The sequence below is a fragment of the Poecilia latipinna genome, unplaced genomic scaffold (genome assembly GCF_001443285.1).
Source record: "Poecilia latipinna isolate Pla-1442-1.1 unplaced genomic scaffold, P_latipinna-1.0 Scaffold68, whole genome shotgun sequence".
Taxonomy (NCBI): Eukaryota; Metazoa; Chordata; class Actinopteri; order Cyprinodontiformes; family Poeciliidae; genus Poecilia; species Poecilia latipinna.
Genome location: NW_015112684.1, coordinates 305,694 through 320,040, shown reverse-complemented (window position 1 = coordinate 320,040; position 14,347 = coordinate 305,694). Strand labels below are relative to the sequence as shown.

Sequence of the window (14,347 nt, the reverse complement as noted above, 5' to 3'; positions counted from 1 at the left end):
GCATTAAAAGTTGCGATCGCAACTTCATTTTATTTGAGAATAGATAATTGTGTGGTACACATTTACTCTGATGGACGTAAAGTTAAACAATGGCCTTCAGAATAAACAAAATCAGTAAATAGAGTCCACCTTTGTGTAATTTAATATCTAGAAATTAGGCTCTTTTGTTGAGATGGCTAAGATTTGTAGTGAACAAATAGCATCACGGAGACCAAGGAACACAGCAGAATGGTCACGGAGAAAGTTGTGGAGCAATTTAAAGCTAAGTTAGGTTGTAAAACAATATCCATAGCTTTGAACAACTCAAGGGAAATTAAAAAGTAGCAACAGGACAGTGATCACTGAAAGAAAGTCTTCAGATTTAAAATCAACTGCGTGTCTGTGTTCAGATCAGTTTACTACGGTTGTTGTGCAAGGCCCAAAAGACTGAAGACAAAAGGTGGTTCTACAAAGTACTGAATCAGAGGGCTCAGTATTAGAGGCTCACCAGGCTGAAGTTTCTGCTTTTAACTTGACAAATGTGAAATCTATTACGTTTTGACTTCATCTTGCTTGGTGACTCATTGTTAAAGGGCCAGTACACTGCATTACATCTTGGAGAAGAAAGCCTCCATACACAACAGAGTGCAGTTATGTGATTGCTTCCATTAAAGGGATTATGCAATCAGCATCAGAGAGACAGGAAGCGAGATGGTTGGGGGTTACATGTGGAACACATACACACAGACATGCCCACATACTGTACATGCACAGCAGTCTGGCAGGCAGGGGGAATCTCTCTCTTGTTAATAATTATTATGAAACAGATTCACACAGAGCACTTGTTTCCTGTGCTCAGCGTGTTGCCAGGTCTGTCGCTGCATCTTTCCGTCAGGAATAAGTACACTCGGTTCTCTTCAGCCTTCTGTTCTTACATTTCTTGCTCATCCTCGTCTTTGTTTCCAACATTATTTACCTTCTCTCCCCCCCCTCCAGGAGGCACCACTTCCTGGATGAGTTTCGGTTTGGAGAGTCCCTGGTTCCTGTGAAGACTTACATTTGTTTTAAGCAAACATAACGAGACAATCGGGACAGCAAAGGCTTAGTGGCTTGTCTCTTTTCTTCTCTTTTGTCTTACATCTCAGCATTTTGTCTGTAATCACAGTCTTTCAGTAACACTCCACGGTACCCTTTGTCACATCCCGCTGATGGCTGCTGTGTGGATCTCTTTTAGTTTTTCACCTGTCTTCAATCTGTCTTACTGTCGAGAGACTGACACAGGGTCCCCGTCTCAGGACAACGTTTCATATTTCTAACTTATGAGTTTACAGTTTGCTCTTCATCGCCTTTTTCTCCGGAGAGCAGTTAACCTAGAGTGCCTGCTTTTTCTTCTTTTTTCAGCTAAGAAAGCACCAGACGGCTCAGTGATTGCCAATGGCTACTGCGACTTTTGCCTTGGAGGCTCAAAGAAGACGGGCTGTCCCGAAGACCTTATCTCCTGTGCGGACTGTGGACGCTCAGGTAGGACACCGCAGAAGGGAATGATTGGCAGGAGGAAGGCAGCCATCTGATGACCCACAGTTTGGAGATGTTTGATTTCCAAAAATGTGTATTTCGTCTAGTACGAGATTTAGCCAATTTGATCTTAAAGGGTTAGCTTGGATTTTTAAAAGTGAGGTTCTGTGAAGTTATCATCAGTAATAGTTCCCCTGTTGTCTGACATATGACATCTGTCCTACACAGATGTCATATGTCAGACAGATGATTTTAGAAAATAAAACATGTTGAAAATAAAAATAATTATACTTGTGGGATGCAGCACTAAGTCAGCTGATATTAATCACGTTTACAAGAGATTAAGTTTTTTTATTTTAATGGTTTGAAGATGTGGGACGTATCAATTTGTCAAAGTGCTCTAACTCCACCAAGAGAGAAGTAAAGTTTCTGTTTGGCCATAGTTTGTGCAATGAGGATAATATGTTCCTCTGCCATTCTTGGTCTTAATAACTTAACTTTAGCGTAGAAAAACAGCAACAAAGTTAACAACAGTCTATTGAAAAAAAAAAGTTAACTAAAACCTACTACAAATACTGTTCTATATTTTGGTATTTGCCTGGTCCAGGTGAGGGATCTATTATAGAAAATAACCTTATGGAACCTCAACAAAAAAATCTGAACTATCCCTTTAAAAACTAAAGGACCATGCCATTGTTTTTTGTATTTTAGCCCTTTAAATAAAAGTCAGAACATCGAGTCTCTGATAACTTTATAGTGTAATGTTTTCAATCTTCTGAGGCGTTTTTTGTGACCGGGCTATTTCTAGTGATTACATATCTGATTCTTCTACAGTGTGAAATCAGATTGCTTGAAAGAAAGCTAAAACATAAACAAAAGTTTTTTATTCTGTTTTGCTGTTCTTTTGTTTGTTTTTGTTTTCTACAAACAAGGTGCGCATGCTCTAAAATATCACATATAAATTCCCAGAACACAATATACAAATTACACTGCCATTCTGGCTGAAAGACTATGAAGTCACAATTACCCAGTTAGGGCAAGTCAGAGTTTTTATTGGAAATTATTGATTGTTTTTAGTGTAACCGTCCTACAAATGAGGGGTTTTTAACATCACACACCCCTGATCAAATTATCATTTAAAAACTCAAATTACATACAAATGTATCCATACAACTGACAGATTTAGATTTAAAGTTAATGTTTCTTCTGACTGGAAGTAATATTAATGTTTCATGGTGACCCAGCAAATATCCCGATTTGAGATTTTGTGCTGGAGATTAGATGAAGGTAAGGAGGGCCTTCTGTCTCAAAGACTTGGAGCTCATCACCAGACAAAAAATACCAGCTAAGACATGTAAAAAGGATGTTGTAAGAAAGGTTTGATTGCTGTATTAACATTTTAGAGATTTATGTCTCAATTTGTGTCAGAAACAAACTTTCTGATTGATTGAAAATGATTTTACGTCTAAATCTGCCAGATGTACGAATCATTTCAGGCTTAACTTTTCATGTTCATGTTCATGCATTTGGCAGTCGTTTTTATCCAAAGCGACTTACAAATGAGGATCTAACAATGCAGTCAATAACAAAGCTGCCAAAAAGCTGCCTAACTATAGTTTCATACGTGGATATGGGCTGGTAGACTTATGTTCAGCTAGAAACCTTGAAAACATCCTGCTCCCTAGTACTAAGAGTGAAATACTTTTAGATTATTTTATATAAATAGATCCAGTGAAATGCCATATTTGAACAACCTTGTACAATACAACATATTTCCCTAGTTGTCATTTTATAATAACTGACTGTTACATAAGTCTACTGACATCTCTGAGAGTGGACGTTTCCATTTGCTCATGACTGATGCTTTTATAATAAATGATTGTGTTATTTTCCCATCATCAAACATGTTTTGCAACTGAAAGTTATTGTATATTTTGCTTGCATGTAAAACCACAAAATGTTGTGTAATTGGTGCAGAACTTTTGTATCTATCTCTGACTGCATGTACTGTATAAATACATATATATATATTTATTCCGTCCATCATTTTATTATTCTGAAAAATAAAAAATCAGTGAACAAACATTACTTCTGTGAACTGTAGTGAATGGGCTAATGAAAAAGCATTGGTATGGTCCCTTTTCTGTAAAACCGCTAACATGGAAGGTCATGGTGGCTTAAAGAGTTGTAAAATTTATTAAAAGTTTACAGCACTGGCCACATTTATTGGCACTCCTGGTAATATTGTGTAAAAAGCCTTTAAAAAATTATGTTTTGTTGTAAGAGTGTAATCTTAAACTCAAACATTTAGAAAATCCCACTTAAATGAGAATTTTTTCACTTGGGAGAAAAATCCCACCCAAACAACTAATTGTTTTTGAGAAAATGACACAGTTGCGAATTGCCTGTACCACCTCCTGAACCATTTGTGTGTAACTTTTGCCATATTTTAGGTTCAATACCTTGTTGAAAGACCCATTGATGACCCACATTGAGTTTACTGGGAGAAGTTACCAGATTTCTTTGCTAAAGTGTCCTGGTTTTCAACAAATTCACAATACCCTGTACTCTTAACAAGATTGAAACAGACCCACAGCATCATGGCTCCTCCACCATGCAGTACTGTGAGGGTGAGGGTTACGTCTACATAGTTTTCTTTTGTTTTACTTGAACTCCCTACTGTTTGTTGTCAAAAGTCTAAAATTTAGTCTCTGCTCAGAAAAGAAGAGAAAATGGTTTCAGTTCAAAGTCCCAGTACAGTTTAGTTGACTCCACAAAGTTACATTTGTGATGGTAGGAGCCATGATTCCCAGTGGTTGACATTTAGATGACAGAGATGCTTTTGTTGCAGTTCTCCAACACTGAGCTCTGCTTGTGGTCTGTTGTTCAAATGAGTGTAGTATGAACATAAAAACACTTCAGTTCTATTTCATTTATATACATAGTGAGGTTTGCCAATAACTGTACCACAGGCAATTTGGCTAAAAAATATTATTCCTCAGTCTTAAAAGTACTGTCATTGGAAGTTAAATTTTTCTAAAAATATATATATTTTTTCCGTTGCAATAAAAGATGACTTACTTTTAAAGCCTTTTTTCAAATGTTTACCAGGGATGCCAAAACATTTGTCCATGTCTGTTGTAGTTAACCAAGAAAAACACAGGTGCATCTAAAAAATTTGAATGCTGTGAGAAAAATCTAAATTTTTTTGTCACTCATTTTAGAAATTGTTGCACTGTAATTGTACATAAAGCCAATTATTTCAAGCCTGAGTTTCTAATTTTGATGATTATGGCTTACAAGTCAAACTTGAAACCTAAAGCTGACCTGTAATGGAAGCACAGGTTGTTTTTGATAGCCGCATTCAGGACATCTGCATTGTTGGGTCTGGTGAGTCTCATCTTCCTCTTGACAATACTCCCTAGATTTTCTGTGGAGTTCAGGTCAGACTAAATTCCTGGCCAGTCAAGCTCAGGAACACCATAGCCACTGAAGCAGCTTTTGGCACCTTTGGCAATGTGGGAAGGTATGATGTCCAGCTGGGAAATAAAATCAGCATCTATACAAAGCTGGTCAGGAAAACGAAGCATGAAGTGCTCTGAGCTTTTCTGATAGATGGTGGCTCTTTACAGTGGACTTAAGAAAACAAAGTGGACCAACACCAGCAGATGACATGGCACCCAAACCATCACTAATGGGGGAGAACATACGCTGAACTTCAAGCAACGTGAATTATGTCCGTCTCCACTCTTCCTCCAGACTCTGGGACATTGATTTGAAATAAAATGCAGAATTTACTTTCATCTGAAAAGAGGAAGTTGGACCATTATGCAAAAGTCCAGTTACTTTTCTCCTTAGTCCAGGTAAGACACGGTAACCCATGTGTAGGATTTGTCTGTGTGTAGTGGCTTCTTATGCTCTGCCTCCAGCCTCAATACACTCCTTGGAAAATTACCCCAAATTCTTACATTGATTTTGGTTGGCAATCCTCTCAAGGCTTCTGTTATCCCTGTTCCTGGTGCACCTTTTTCTATGACACCCAACTGCTGATGAATATGCTTGAATACAGAACTCTTCTTTATCTTTATCAATGACCTTTTGCAGAGGGTGTCAATGACTGTCGTCTGGACATTTGTCCAGTCAGCAGTCTTCCCCATGATTGTGTCATCAGATGACCCAGAGTGAGAGACCGTCTAAAGACTCAAGAATCCTTTTGCAGGTGTTTTGAGTTAATTAGCTGATTATGCTGAGACACAATGAGTTTCCAATAATGAACTTCTTCACAGTATTTAAATTCGTGAAACACAGAATTTTGGGTTTTTATGTAAGCCATAATCATCAAAACTACAAGAAATGAAGACTTGAAGAATTCACTCTATGTGTGATGAATCTATACAGAATGAGTTTCGCTTTCTGGAATGAGTGACAGCAAGCACAGAGTTTTTTATCAAATTCAAGTATTTTGGGATCTGCCTGTGAAGTGAAAGGATAAAATGTGGGCAAATAGTTTTAGAGTACTGGAAAAATGCATTACTTTTGCTGAAATGACTTTTTTTTTAATTTACTTTCTGAATGCATAACTTTCTAAATTAAACACTGACTATTTCATTATTTCATTATTATATTGAATGCAATTTCTCTTGTATGACACAATCGAGATTGCACAAATAATATAGATGGTGAATGATTGTCCTAGAAACACAGAAGCAATGACAGTAAAAACTGTGTGGTCATGTGCTTGTGTGCACGTGTTATGTTTTTGTATGTGCGTGCGTGTGTGTGTGTGCGTGTGTGTGTGTGTGTGTGTGCACCCAGGCCACCCGTCCTGTCTGCAGTTCACAGTGAACATGACGGCTGCGGTGAGGACTTATCGCTGGCAGTGCATCGAGTGCAAGTCCTGCAGCCTGTGTGGCACCTCTGAGAATGACGTAGGATCCCTTCATTATGCTACATAAACACATGTGGCTGCACACACACACACACACACACGCCCACGCACGCATGCACACATAATACACAGTCATGCACACTGTACACTCAGTGTACAAGCACATCTGAATTAATTAGAGACCCTTAAAAGTTAATTTATTTTTGTAGCCTATATATAGATTCATTACACACAGAGTGAAATATTTCAATCATTTATTCTGTTGTTGATAGTAATAGTTTACACATAATGAATTAGTACTGTTAAAATATTGCTGAAAAACAATTAAAAATTGACTAAAAATTTTACTGAGGTAGTGTAAGCTAAATGCGTTCAATACGTGCTCCAATTATTGCATCAATATAGTGTGACAACCACCTTAGCTCAGGTCGTTTTGATGGCAGCCTTCAGTTAAAATATTTAGTTGAGTTTTGTGTCTCTCCTCTTCTTCTTGTCTCACCTACACAGCTTTTACGTAGGGTCAGGTCAGTTTGCTGTCTGATCCAGCACAGTTGCACTATGGCCACTAAAGCAGGCGACAGTACTTTGGCAGTCCAAATAGCATCTTCAAAAAGCTTGTCAGCAGCAGGAACCATGAGGGGCTCTAAGATTTCCTGGTGGAGTCCTGCTCTGATTGATTTGGACTTGATTAATCACAGTGGACCAAAATCAGTTGATGACGTGGCTCACCTAAACATCACTGACTGTGGAAACTTCTGCGGCCCTCCACTCTTCATCCAGACTCTGGCATCTTGATTTGGAAATGAAAAGCAAAACATACTTTCATCTGAAAAGGTGACTTTGGGCCCCTGAGCACCGGTCCAGTTCTTCTGTCCCTCAGGTAAGATGCTTCTGAAGCCTTTGATTCAGGAGTGACTTAAAACAAGTAATGCTGCTGCTGCAGCTCGTCTCCTGGATGCATCACTGCGTCTTGAAGTTCTGACTTCAGCTTTGGTCCACATCTTGTAAATCCCCCTGAAACTCTTAAATGAGTTTTGCTTCACAGTCCTCCCACGGCTGTGGTCCCAGTTGCTTGTGTACTTTTTTAAAACCACACCATGCTTTTTTCTTCCTTAACTTTCTGTTAACATGGAATATGGAAGGACACAGCATTCTTTGGACATCAAGATTTTTTTTTTTTTTATAGATTTCAAGTCAGCAGTCTTTTCTGTGACTTGGTACAGTTTCCCATGACACTTCTTTATTAAAAATTGGTATTATGTAATATTTATATTTTACTAAAATCTATATTTGGAGTAATAATCCTTAGTATAAACCATCCAAAACATAAGTTTTGAGTCACAACACATGTGGCACAACATTGTGCAATTAATTTAAATATAAGTTTTATCTTTGGAATGGATGGTAAAACTAATGCATTCCATAAATTACTCACAGAATGTAATATTTCAACTCTTGTTTCTTGCAGTTTTGATGATTATGGCTTACAGATAGTGAAACTCAAAGTCTAGTGCCTTAGAGAATCTGAATATTACATATAAACAACACAAAATATATTTTTTAATAGAAAATATCAGGCTTCTGAAAAGTATGTTCAATTCTATGAACTCAATACTTGGTTGTGCATGAATTACTGCTTCAATGCGATGAGGTATGGAGGTATGAACAGCTGGGCAATAAAATCAGTATCTACACAAAACTGGTCAGGAACAAGAAGCGCTAAGCTTTTCTGGTAGATGGTGTGGACTTCAGACAACCCAGTGTACCAGAACCAGCAGACGACATAACTTCCAGAACCATCACTGACTTTGGAAACGTCACTCTGGACTTCAAGCAACATGGGTTCTGTTTCGCTTCACTCTTACTTCAAACTCCTGATTTCCAAATGAAAACCATATTTTAGTTTTCTCTGAAAAGCAGACTTTGGATTGCTGATAAACAGTGCAGTTTTTTTTTTCCTCCTTAGTCCAAATAAAACGTTTACAATGTGTCTGGTTCAGGGGTCACTTTACACAAGAAATGCAAAAATGTAGCTCCTGTTTAAGAGTCATCTGTGCATAATCGCTCTTACTGTGCTGACTCCAATCTCAGAGCAATCTTGCTGAAACTCCCCACAAAATCTTGACAATCTTCTCATGCAGTCATCCCTCTCACACGTTGTTCTTCCACTCAACTTTCTGTGAACACACTAGGACAGAGGTCTGAACAGTCAGCTTCTTTAGCAATGACATTTGTAGCTTACCCCCTTGTGCAGGCTGTTAATGTCAACTCAGTGTTTTTCCACATGGTTGTTTAGCCTACTGACCCAGAGCGAGAGACTGTTTAGAATTGATTTTATTAAAGATGTACTTGTGTTTGTAAAATAAATTACAAATCTTTTTTTTCACAGTTTTACTAATTAATTAAATTTCTACCACATATTAAAGACATTCAGGTAAACATTCTGTTTCTGCTTTCCGTAGAATCAGTTTTTAAGTGGATTTAAATGTTGTTTTAATAACTTGTAAGAAAACAAATTTATCAGCTTGTAGCTGCTGATGTTAATAGTGTTTGATCCAGGACAGATACAGTTTCCTAAGCATTAATTGCACATACAAAGAAATAATTAAGACAGGAGTCTAAATGCAGATATTTTCCAGTGTGTTGCTGGAGTGCAGGATTTAAAAAACAAACTCAGGAAATTAGCCATTTCTTAATTTTTCACTTTAACTCCCTCCTTGAAGCCCACACTGTTTCCAGTGCTTATTAAAATCAACCCAAATTTACAATTCCCAAATAACCCAACACACTTAAATCTGTGCTGTTAAGTCCTGCAGCTATTGTTTCGAAGTTGTTCATGTTACTAATGTTAACATCTGTTGTTCTGTTGTGTTGTAGGACCAGCTGTTGTTCTGTGACGATTGCGACAGAGGCTACCACATGTACTGTCTGAGTCCTCCCATGTCTGAACCACCAGAGGGTACGCGCTAACAGTTGGTTCATTAAAACAGTCTTGTAGTCGAGTGTTGCTGCTTACGAAGGAGTTCACAGGCCTGGTTTTGGTCACACTGCACCAACCAGAGCTGTCATCTGAGAACATTTTAGCCATCAGTGCAGAATAAACGTCTTGTCTTTTTTTTTTTTTTTTGCTCTCAGGAGAACAGCCATGTTTTGTCTTATGCTTTCATACAAAGGGGAAAATATAACAGAGAGGAAGCAGCAACTCTTTGCTGGAACGTCTTAATCTGAATGCACCAGACAGGAAGAGAGGGGAAAGAGAAAGATAGACAGAGAGAAAAAGCAGGAGAGAGAGAGAGACTTGGCACTGTGTCTATGATCCCATTAATGGTGCAGGAACATCTATTTAAATCAAACTGTCATTTTTTCCACATAAGATGGCTGCCTCAGGATGTTTGATGGCGTTGTCATGGAAATGAGTTGTGGAAAGATAACCTGTTTCCATGGTAAAAGTGGCTGAAGATACACCAGCAGTGCCACTTGTGTTTAACGCTTGGTAACAGTGTCAAGCTCTGCCCACACACATGCGATGCCTTTTAATTTAGAAGAAGCAAGTTCTGAAAGCCAGCCTCTTGCTGGAGGTGAACACTTGAGGCTTCCGTCTCACGGATGGCGAACTTACATGGTGCACGCTTCAGCATCTGCGCTGCGTTCAGTGCTCTCTGCGTCTTCAGGCAGGATTACCAGCCACTTGGAAGTATTAAAGTTGAGGTAAAATTTAGCTCTGGCCTGCGAGGTCTTTAAGAGACGTCACAAAGTCTCGAATGTCACTGCAAACCAAACTATTTGTGAAATCCCCCGCATCTACAAAATCACAGACGCAGCATGTGCACGTCTCTTCGCCGAGCTTTAATTTACAGTGTTACTCGGCTCTCTGTGTGAAACAAGAGATTAATCCAGCAGGCTTTACGATCGCAGTGATTGAACGTCTGATCTGTGATGTCGCTGATCTGTGTGCCTTACAGGGAGCTGGAGCTGTCATCTGTGTTTGAGACAACTGAAGGAGAAGGCCTCAGCCTACATCACCCTGACTTAATCTGCAGAGCACGTCCTCGTGGCCCCTCGCCCTCTCCCAAACCACCTCTCTGTCGCTCCTCCCGTGTTCTTCAGCATCTCCACCTCTCCCGTTTTACTGATCTGCTCGTCGGCACAGTCTTCGCAATCTGTCCCTGTGACCTTTGGAGCACGCAGATTACCCACAGCGCTACGCCTGCTCTCGAGCGACTCTCCAGCGGCGAAGCCACACTCCGTCCTCTTTTGCCCCCTGAAATTCCCTTTTGTGCTTGACCCGAACTCCAGCGTCCCTCTCCTCTGTCTCAGCAGAGGAATTCATCAGCCGGCAATAAGTTTGTCAGCAAGACACACACTTCAGCCCGCCAAGGGCACTTCTGAGGCATACTACTCCACAGGAACCCTCATAAGGGCCCTCGGATGAGCCCTAATGATCTTCAGCTGTGACTCTCTCAAGTCGTGAGTGAAAATTAATAAAACGGTGACATGTTCGAGAGAGGATGAAGCAGTGGAGAGCCATGGAGCAGTGCGTCTCAGTGTTTTTCCAACTGTGAAATGTACATTCAAACAAAATTTTATTTTCTTCTCTCTGTCCTCCTTTGTGTACGGCAGAGCTGCAGAGACGCTGAACTCTCCTCTGGTATTTGTCTGGATGTCTTTTTCCACCAGGGAGTAAATTGTACAGAATTTAATCTGATTTGATTTTTGAACCACACACTCATGAAAAGACTCGGCTCAGTGGTAAATAAGAGTCATCCGGTCAGGAAACTCAGACCACCTTTGACCTCACCCCTCACCCTTTCTTCTTTCTGTGCATGGGGTTCCCACAACTTAATGGTGCATTTTGGAAATTGACACTGAAGGTTTTTAGTGCATGGTTTTGGCTCCTGGATGAATGGAGAGAAGGATCAACCCCCCCCCCCTCCCCGCCCCTCCATTCAAATCAAACTGTGTATTTGAAAAAAATAACAGTTTTGGCTTAGCATCTCTGGCGAGCCCTTACCTGACCTGCATATAACCTTTCCTCCCACGAAACCATGACTGTGAAGCCAGTGCAGGACTGTAAGACTTCTGGTGATTGGTGTGTTGTCTATGATCTCAGAATGTAGGACTGGTGTGTGGAAATATGCAGCTCTCATGCCGAGGCCCGAAAACACATTTTCTATGATTCCTTTTATTTATTTGTGTTCATTTGCATGTTATTTTTTTTTTTTTTAAAAAACGACTTTTAATTGAAATGGAAAGGAAAGCACACTTAATTCGCAATAATGTGTTTGTGATACAAACTCTTTAGCCGCCCATTGTAACTCTGTTCTGTTTGTGCCTGTGTCTTAGTGGATTTCTTTGAGCAGTGCAGCCAGTGACTGTGGCCAGTCAAATATCAGTTAGATCTATGAAGAGGTCAAAGACCGAGTGATCTGAATGTAGAAACGGAAGATTTAACACCATAGGCAGACTGACTGAGATGCAAGTCCCGCTGTAAGTCTGAAGTACAGAGTAAAGTTCAAAAATTCACATTTCATTGTGCAACATTTCACAGTGTTACACAAGTGGACATCGTCTGGCGCACAATACACTGTATACGAAAACAAATATGTTTCCCTTTAAAGCTTTATAGCTGTAAAACAGCCTAATAGCTTATTCAAGACAAGCTATGTTCTGAAACTGCATACCCTGGGTAGAAATCTGTCCCAGACATGAACCTTGGTAGGAAACTTTTGACATTAACCCTGAGCTTTTGGTTTGGAGTGCAGTAGAGGGAAGATGCCAAACATTTTGAAATTAGTTGACTATTCACACCGTTCCACTCATCACAGATTAAATTGCTAAATACGCAATTTTTTTCTGTAAACTTTAATGACTTACCTCATGTTTTGCGACATATTTGGGACACTAAATCCTCCAGTCAAGGTACATTTCATATCATAACTGCGTATTGTCAGCACGTAGCTGTGTTTACAGCCCTCTTTTGGGTGACGTTGCACTAGCTTTTTTGTTTTTATGCATCAGCTGTTATATGTTTCTTCTGAATTTAGGGTGATTTTTAATTTGTTTTAAAGTGTGACTGCATCAAAGGTTTTATGACATGTGTAGATCCTTTTTATCTCTTGTCTTTAACAAATGCAGTGATTACAGAAAATCTGCATTTGACAAAGATTGCACAGTTACATCTTTCCACACAGTTTGAAGTTTACTTAATTGGGACAAACTGATTTTTGATCCTTGTTGTTTTATTTATGTATTTATTTATTTTTGTTGACATCAGGTTTAGCAGGCTGATTTTCTTTTTAAATGGGTCCTTTGTGCTTTCTCTGACTTTCTGTCTGAGTGACAACTCCCACATTGAAGAGTGTTTTTGTAGGGGTGACATAGGGTTTGGACAAGATGCGTTCACTGAATGCGGAAAAAATGGCTTTTTGAGACTCCAAGAATCTGAGCACTGGTCAGGGCCTGTAAAGCTGGAAATGAACAGATTCTGGTCACCAGACAGTTAATGGACTGAATTTTTATCATCTTTTTTTTATTATGTTTTCTATATTTTTGTTTTCTAGCCAAACTCGCCAAGCATAGCGCTTTACATTAGCGCCACACTCACTAACACACACATTCATGCACCAACACACATATCGCTTGGCAACTTGGGGTTAAGTGCCTTCCAGGAGGAAGCTGGAATCAAAAACTTTCAGATTGCAACTAACTACTCTTCCTACTGAGCCACAGTCGCCCACACAGTCATCATCATTTCAGTCTTATCGTCTCAAGTAAAAGGGTGGAGATGTCATTGGTTATAGGACATCAGGGTTGTCACAGTCAACTTACAATCATCTACAACTTCTGACTTCCAGAAACTTTTACTGTTTTTTCTTTTTTTTCTTTTTTTTTCTTTTTTGATAATATGTTAGACTTAAACTGCTACAAAACTATGAATTTAATGCTTTGCTATTCTGATTTCACTGTTTTTGTTCCATTGAGGATCTGCCTTCCCCGGTGCAAGGAGTTGTCCTGACAACTTGTCTGTCATAGTCATAGCACTTATTCAGTTCAGTTCAATTCAATCCAGTAATAGACTATTGAGCCTGAATGGTAATTAAACAACACTACAGTGGCTGCAGTGCACTTCTTCAAAAGATTAATATTTTTTTTCTGTATAAAGCAGGAACACTGAGAGTAGCCTGTAGAGGATGAACGAGACTCGCAGCATCCGTGAGTTTAATTTACCTAAACAACTGAAACGTACATGACAAACAGCCGTCAAGGTAGTTAGGTTCTGAAGTATGAAGGTTTAGGGTAATGTAATGGAAACAAACTTGTAGGTTGTTTACATCTTTATTTACCTATTAAAGAAGTTAACACTTCTATTTTTTCCCATCATGGATAGCTTAGCCATATTTTCAAGATGTATTCTTTAACTTAAACAAATCGGGAGCAGAAAAAAAAAAACTTTTACATGATACATGGTTACCACCTACATTTTTTAATTGTTCAGTTGTCATTAAGGTGACCTTTGCTCATTTTTGTGCCATGTTTTTTTTTTTTTTTTTTTTTAACTTTAGCTGCACTGCTCTTGTCCTGCACCTCTTAGAAGACTCCATAGTGAATTTTGAGACATCTTTTGTATCATTATGTTGCTTTAAAAATCCCCCCCCCCCCACTGTGCTGGAAGAGCAATTCTTGACCATCTGTTGGCTGTGGCTTTATGGCTTGTTTTTCAGAGCTGTTAAGTACCAGTTTAATGGTTAGGTAAAAACAGCCAGGCCTCTTTTGAACGACTGATCCATCTTTCCTTGTAGCTGTGACAATGTAGATTAAGTGAAAGAAGTATAAAGTTATTACAAGTGATTACAAATGCAATTTAAGCAAGCCCTTGATGTAAACATGCATATGAATTAACGCAGTATGGCTGTGGTGTTACGTAGCTGGTCATGGTCATCTGCTGGAAGGTTGAATATTGGAGAG

The 14,347-nt window shown here is 39.1% G+C and overlaps 1 protein-coding gene across 2 annotated transcripts in view; it reads left to right on the top strand.

Moving 5' to 3' along the window:
• Positions 1-13,483, top strand: part of dpf1 (double PHD fingers 1) — a 59,487-nt gene extending 46,004 nt beyond the window's left edge. Inside the window, exons 9-12 of one of the 2 annotated variants that reach the window (XM_015061126.1) lie at positions 1,381-1,500; positions 6,310-6,422; positions 9,260-9,341; positions 10,345-13,483. In XM_015061126.1, the coding sequence (XP_014916612.1) occupies positions 1,381-1,500; positions 6,310-6,422; positions 9,260-9,341; positions 10,345-10,415 (386 nt within the window). In that variant the 3' untranslated portion in view covers positions 10,416-13,483. The remainder of the gene's footprint in view (positions 1-1,380; positions 1,501-6,309; positions 6,423-9,259; positions 9,342-10,344) is intronic. The other variant, XR_001428576.1, reaches the window with a different exon arrangement.
• The last annotated feature ends 864 nt before the right edge of the window (positions 13,484-14,347 follow it).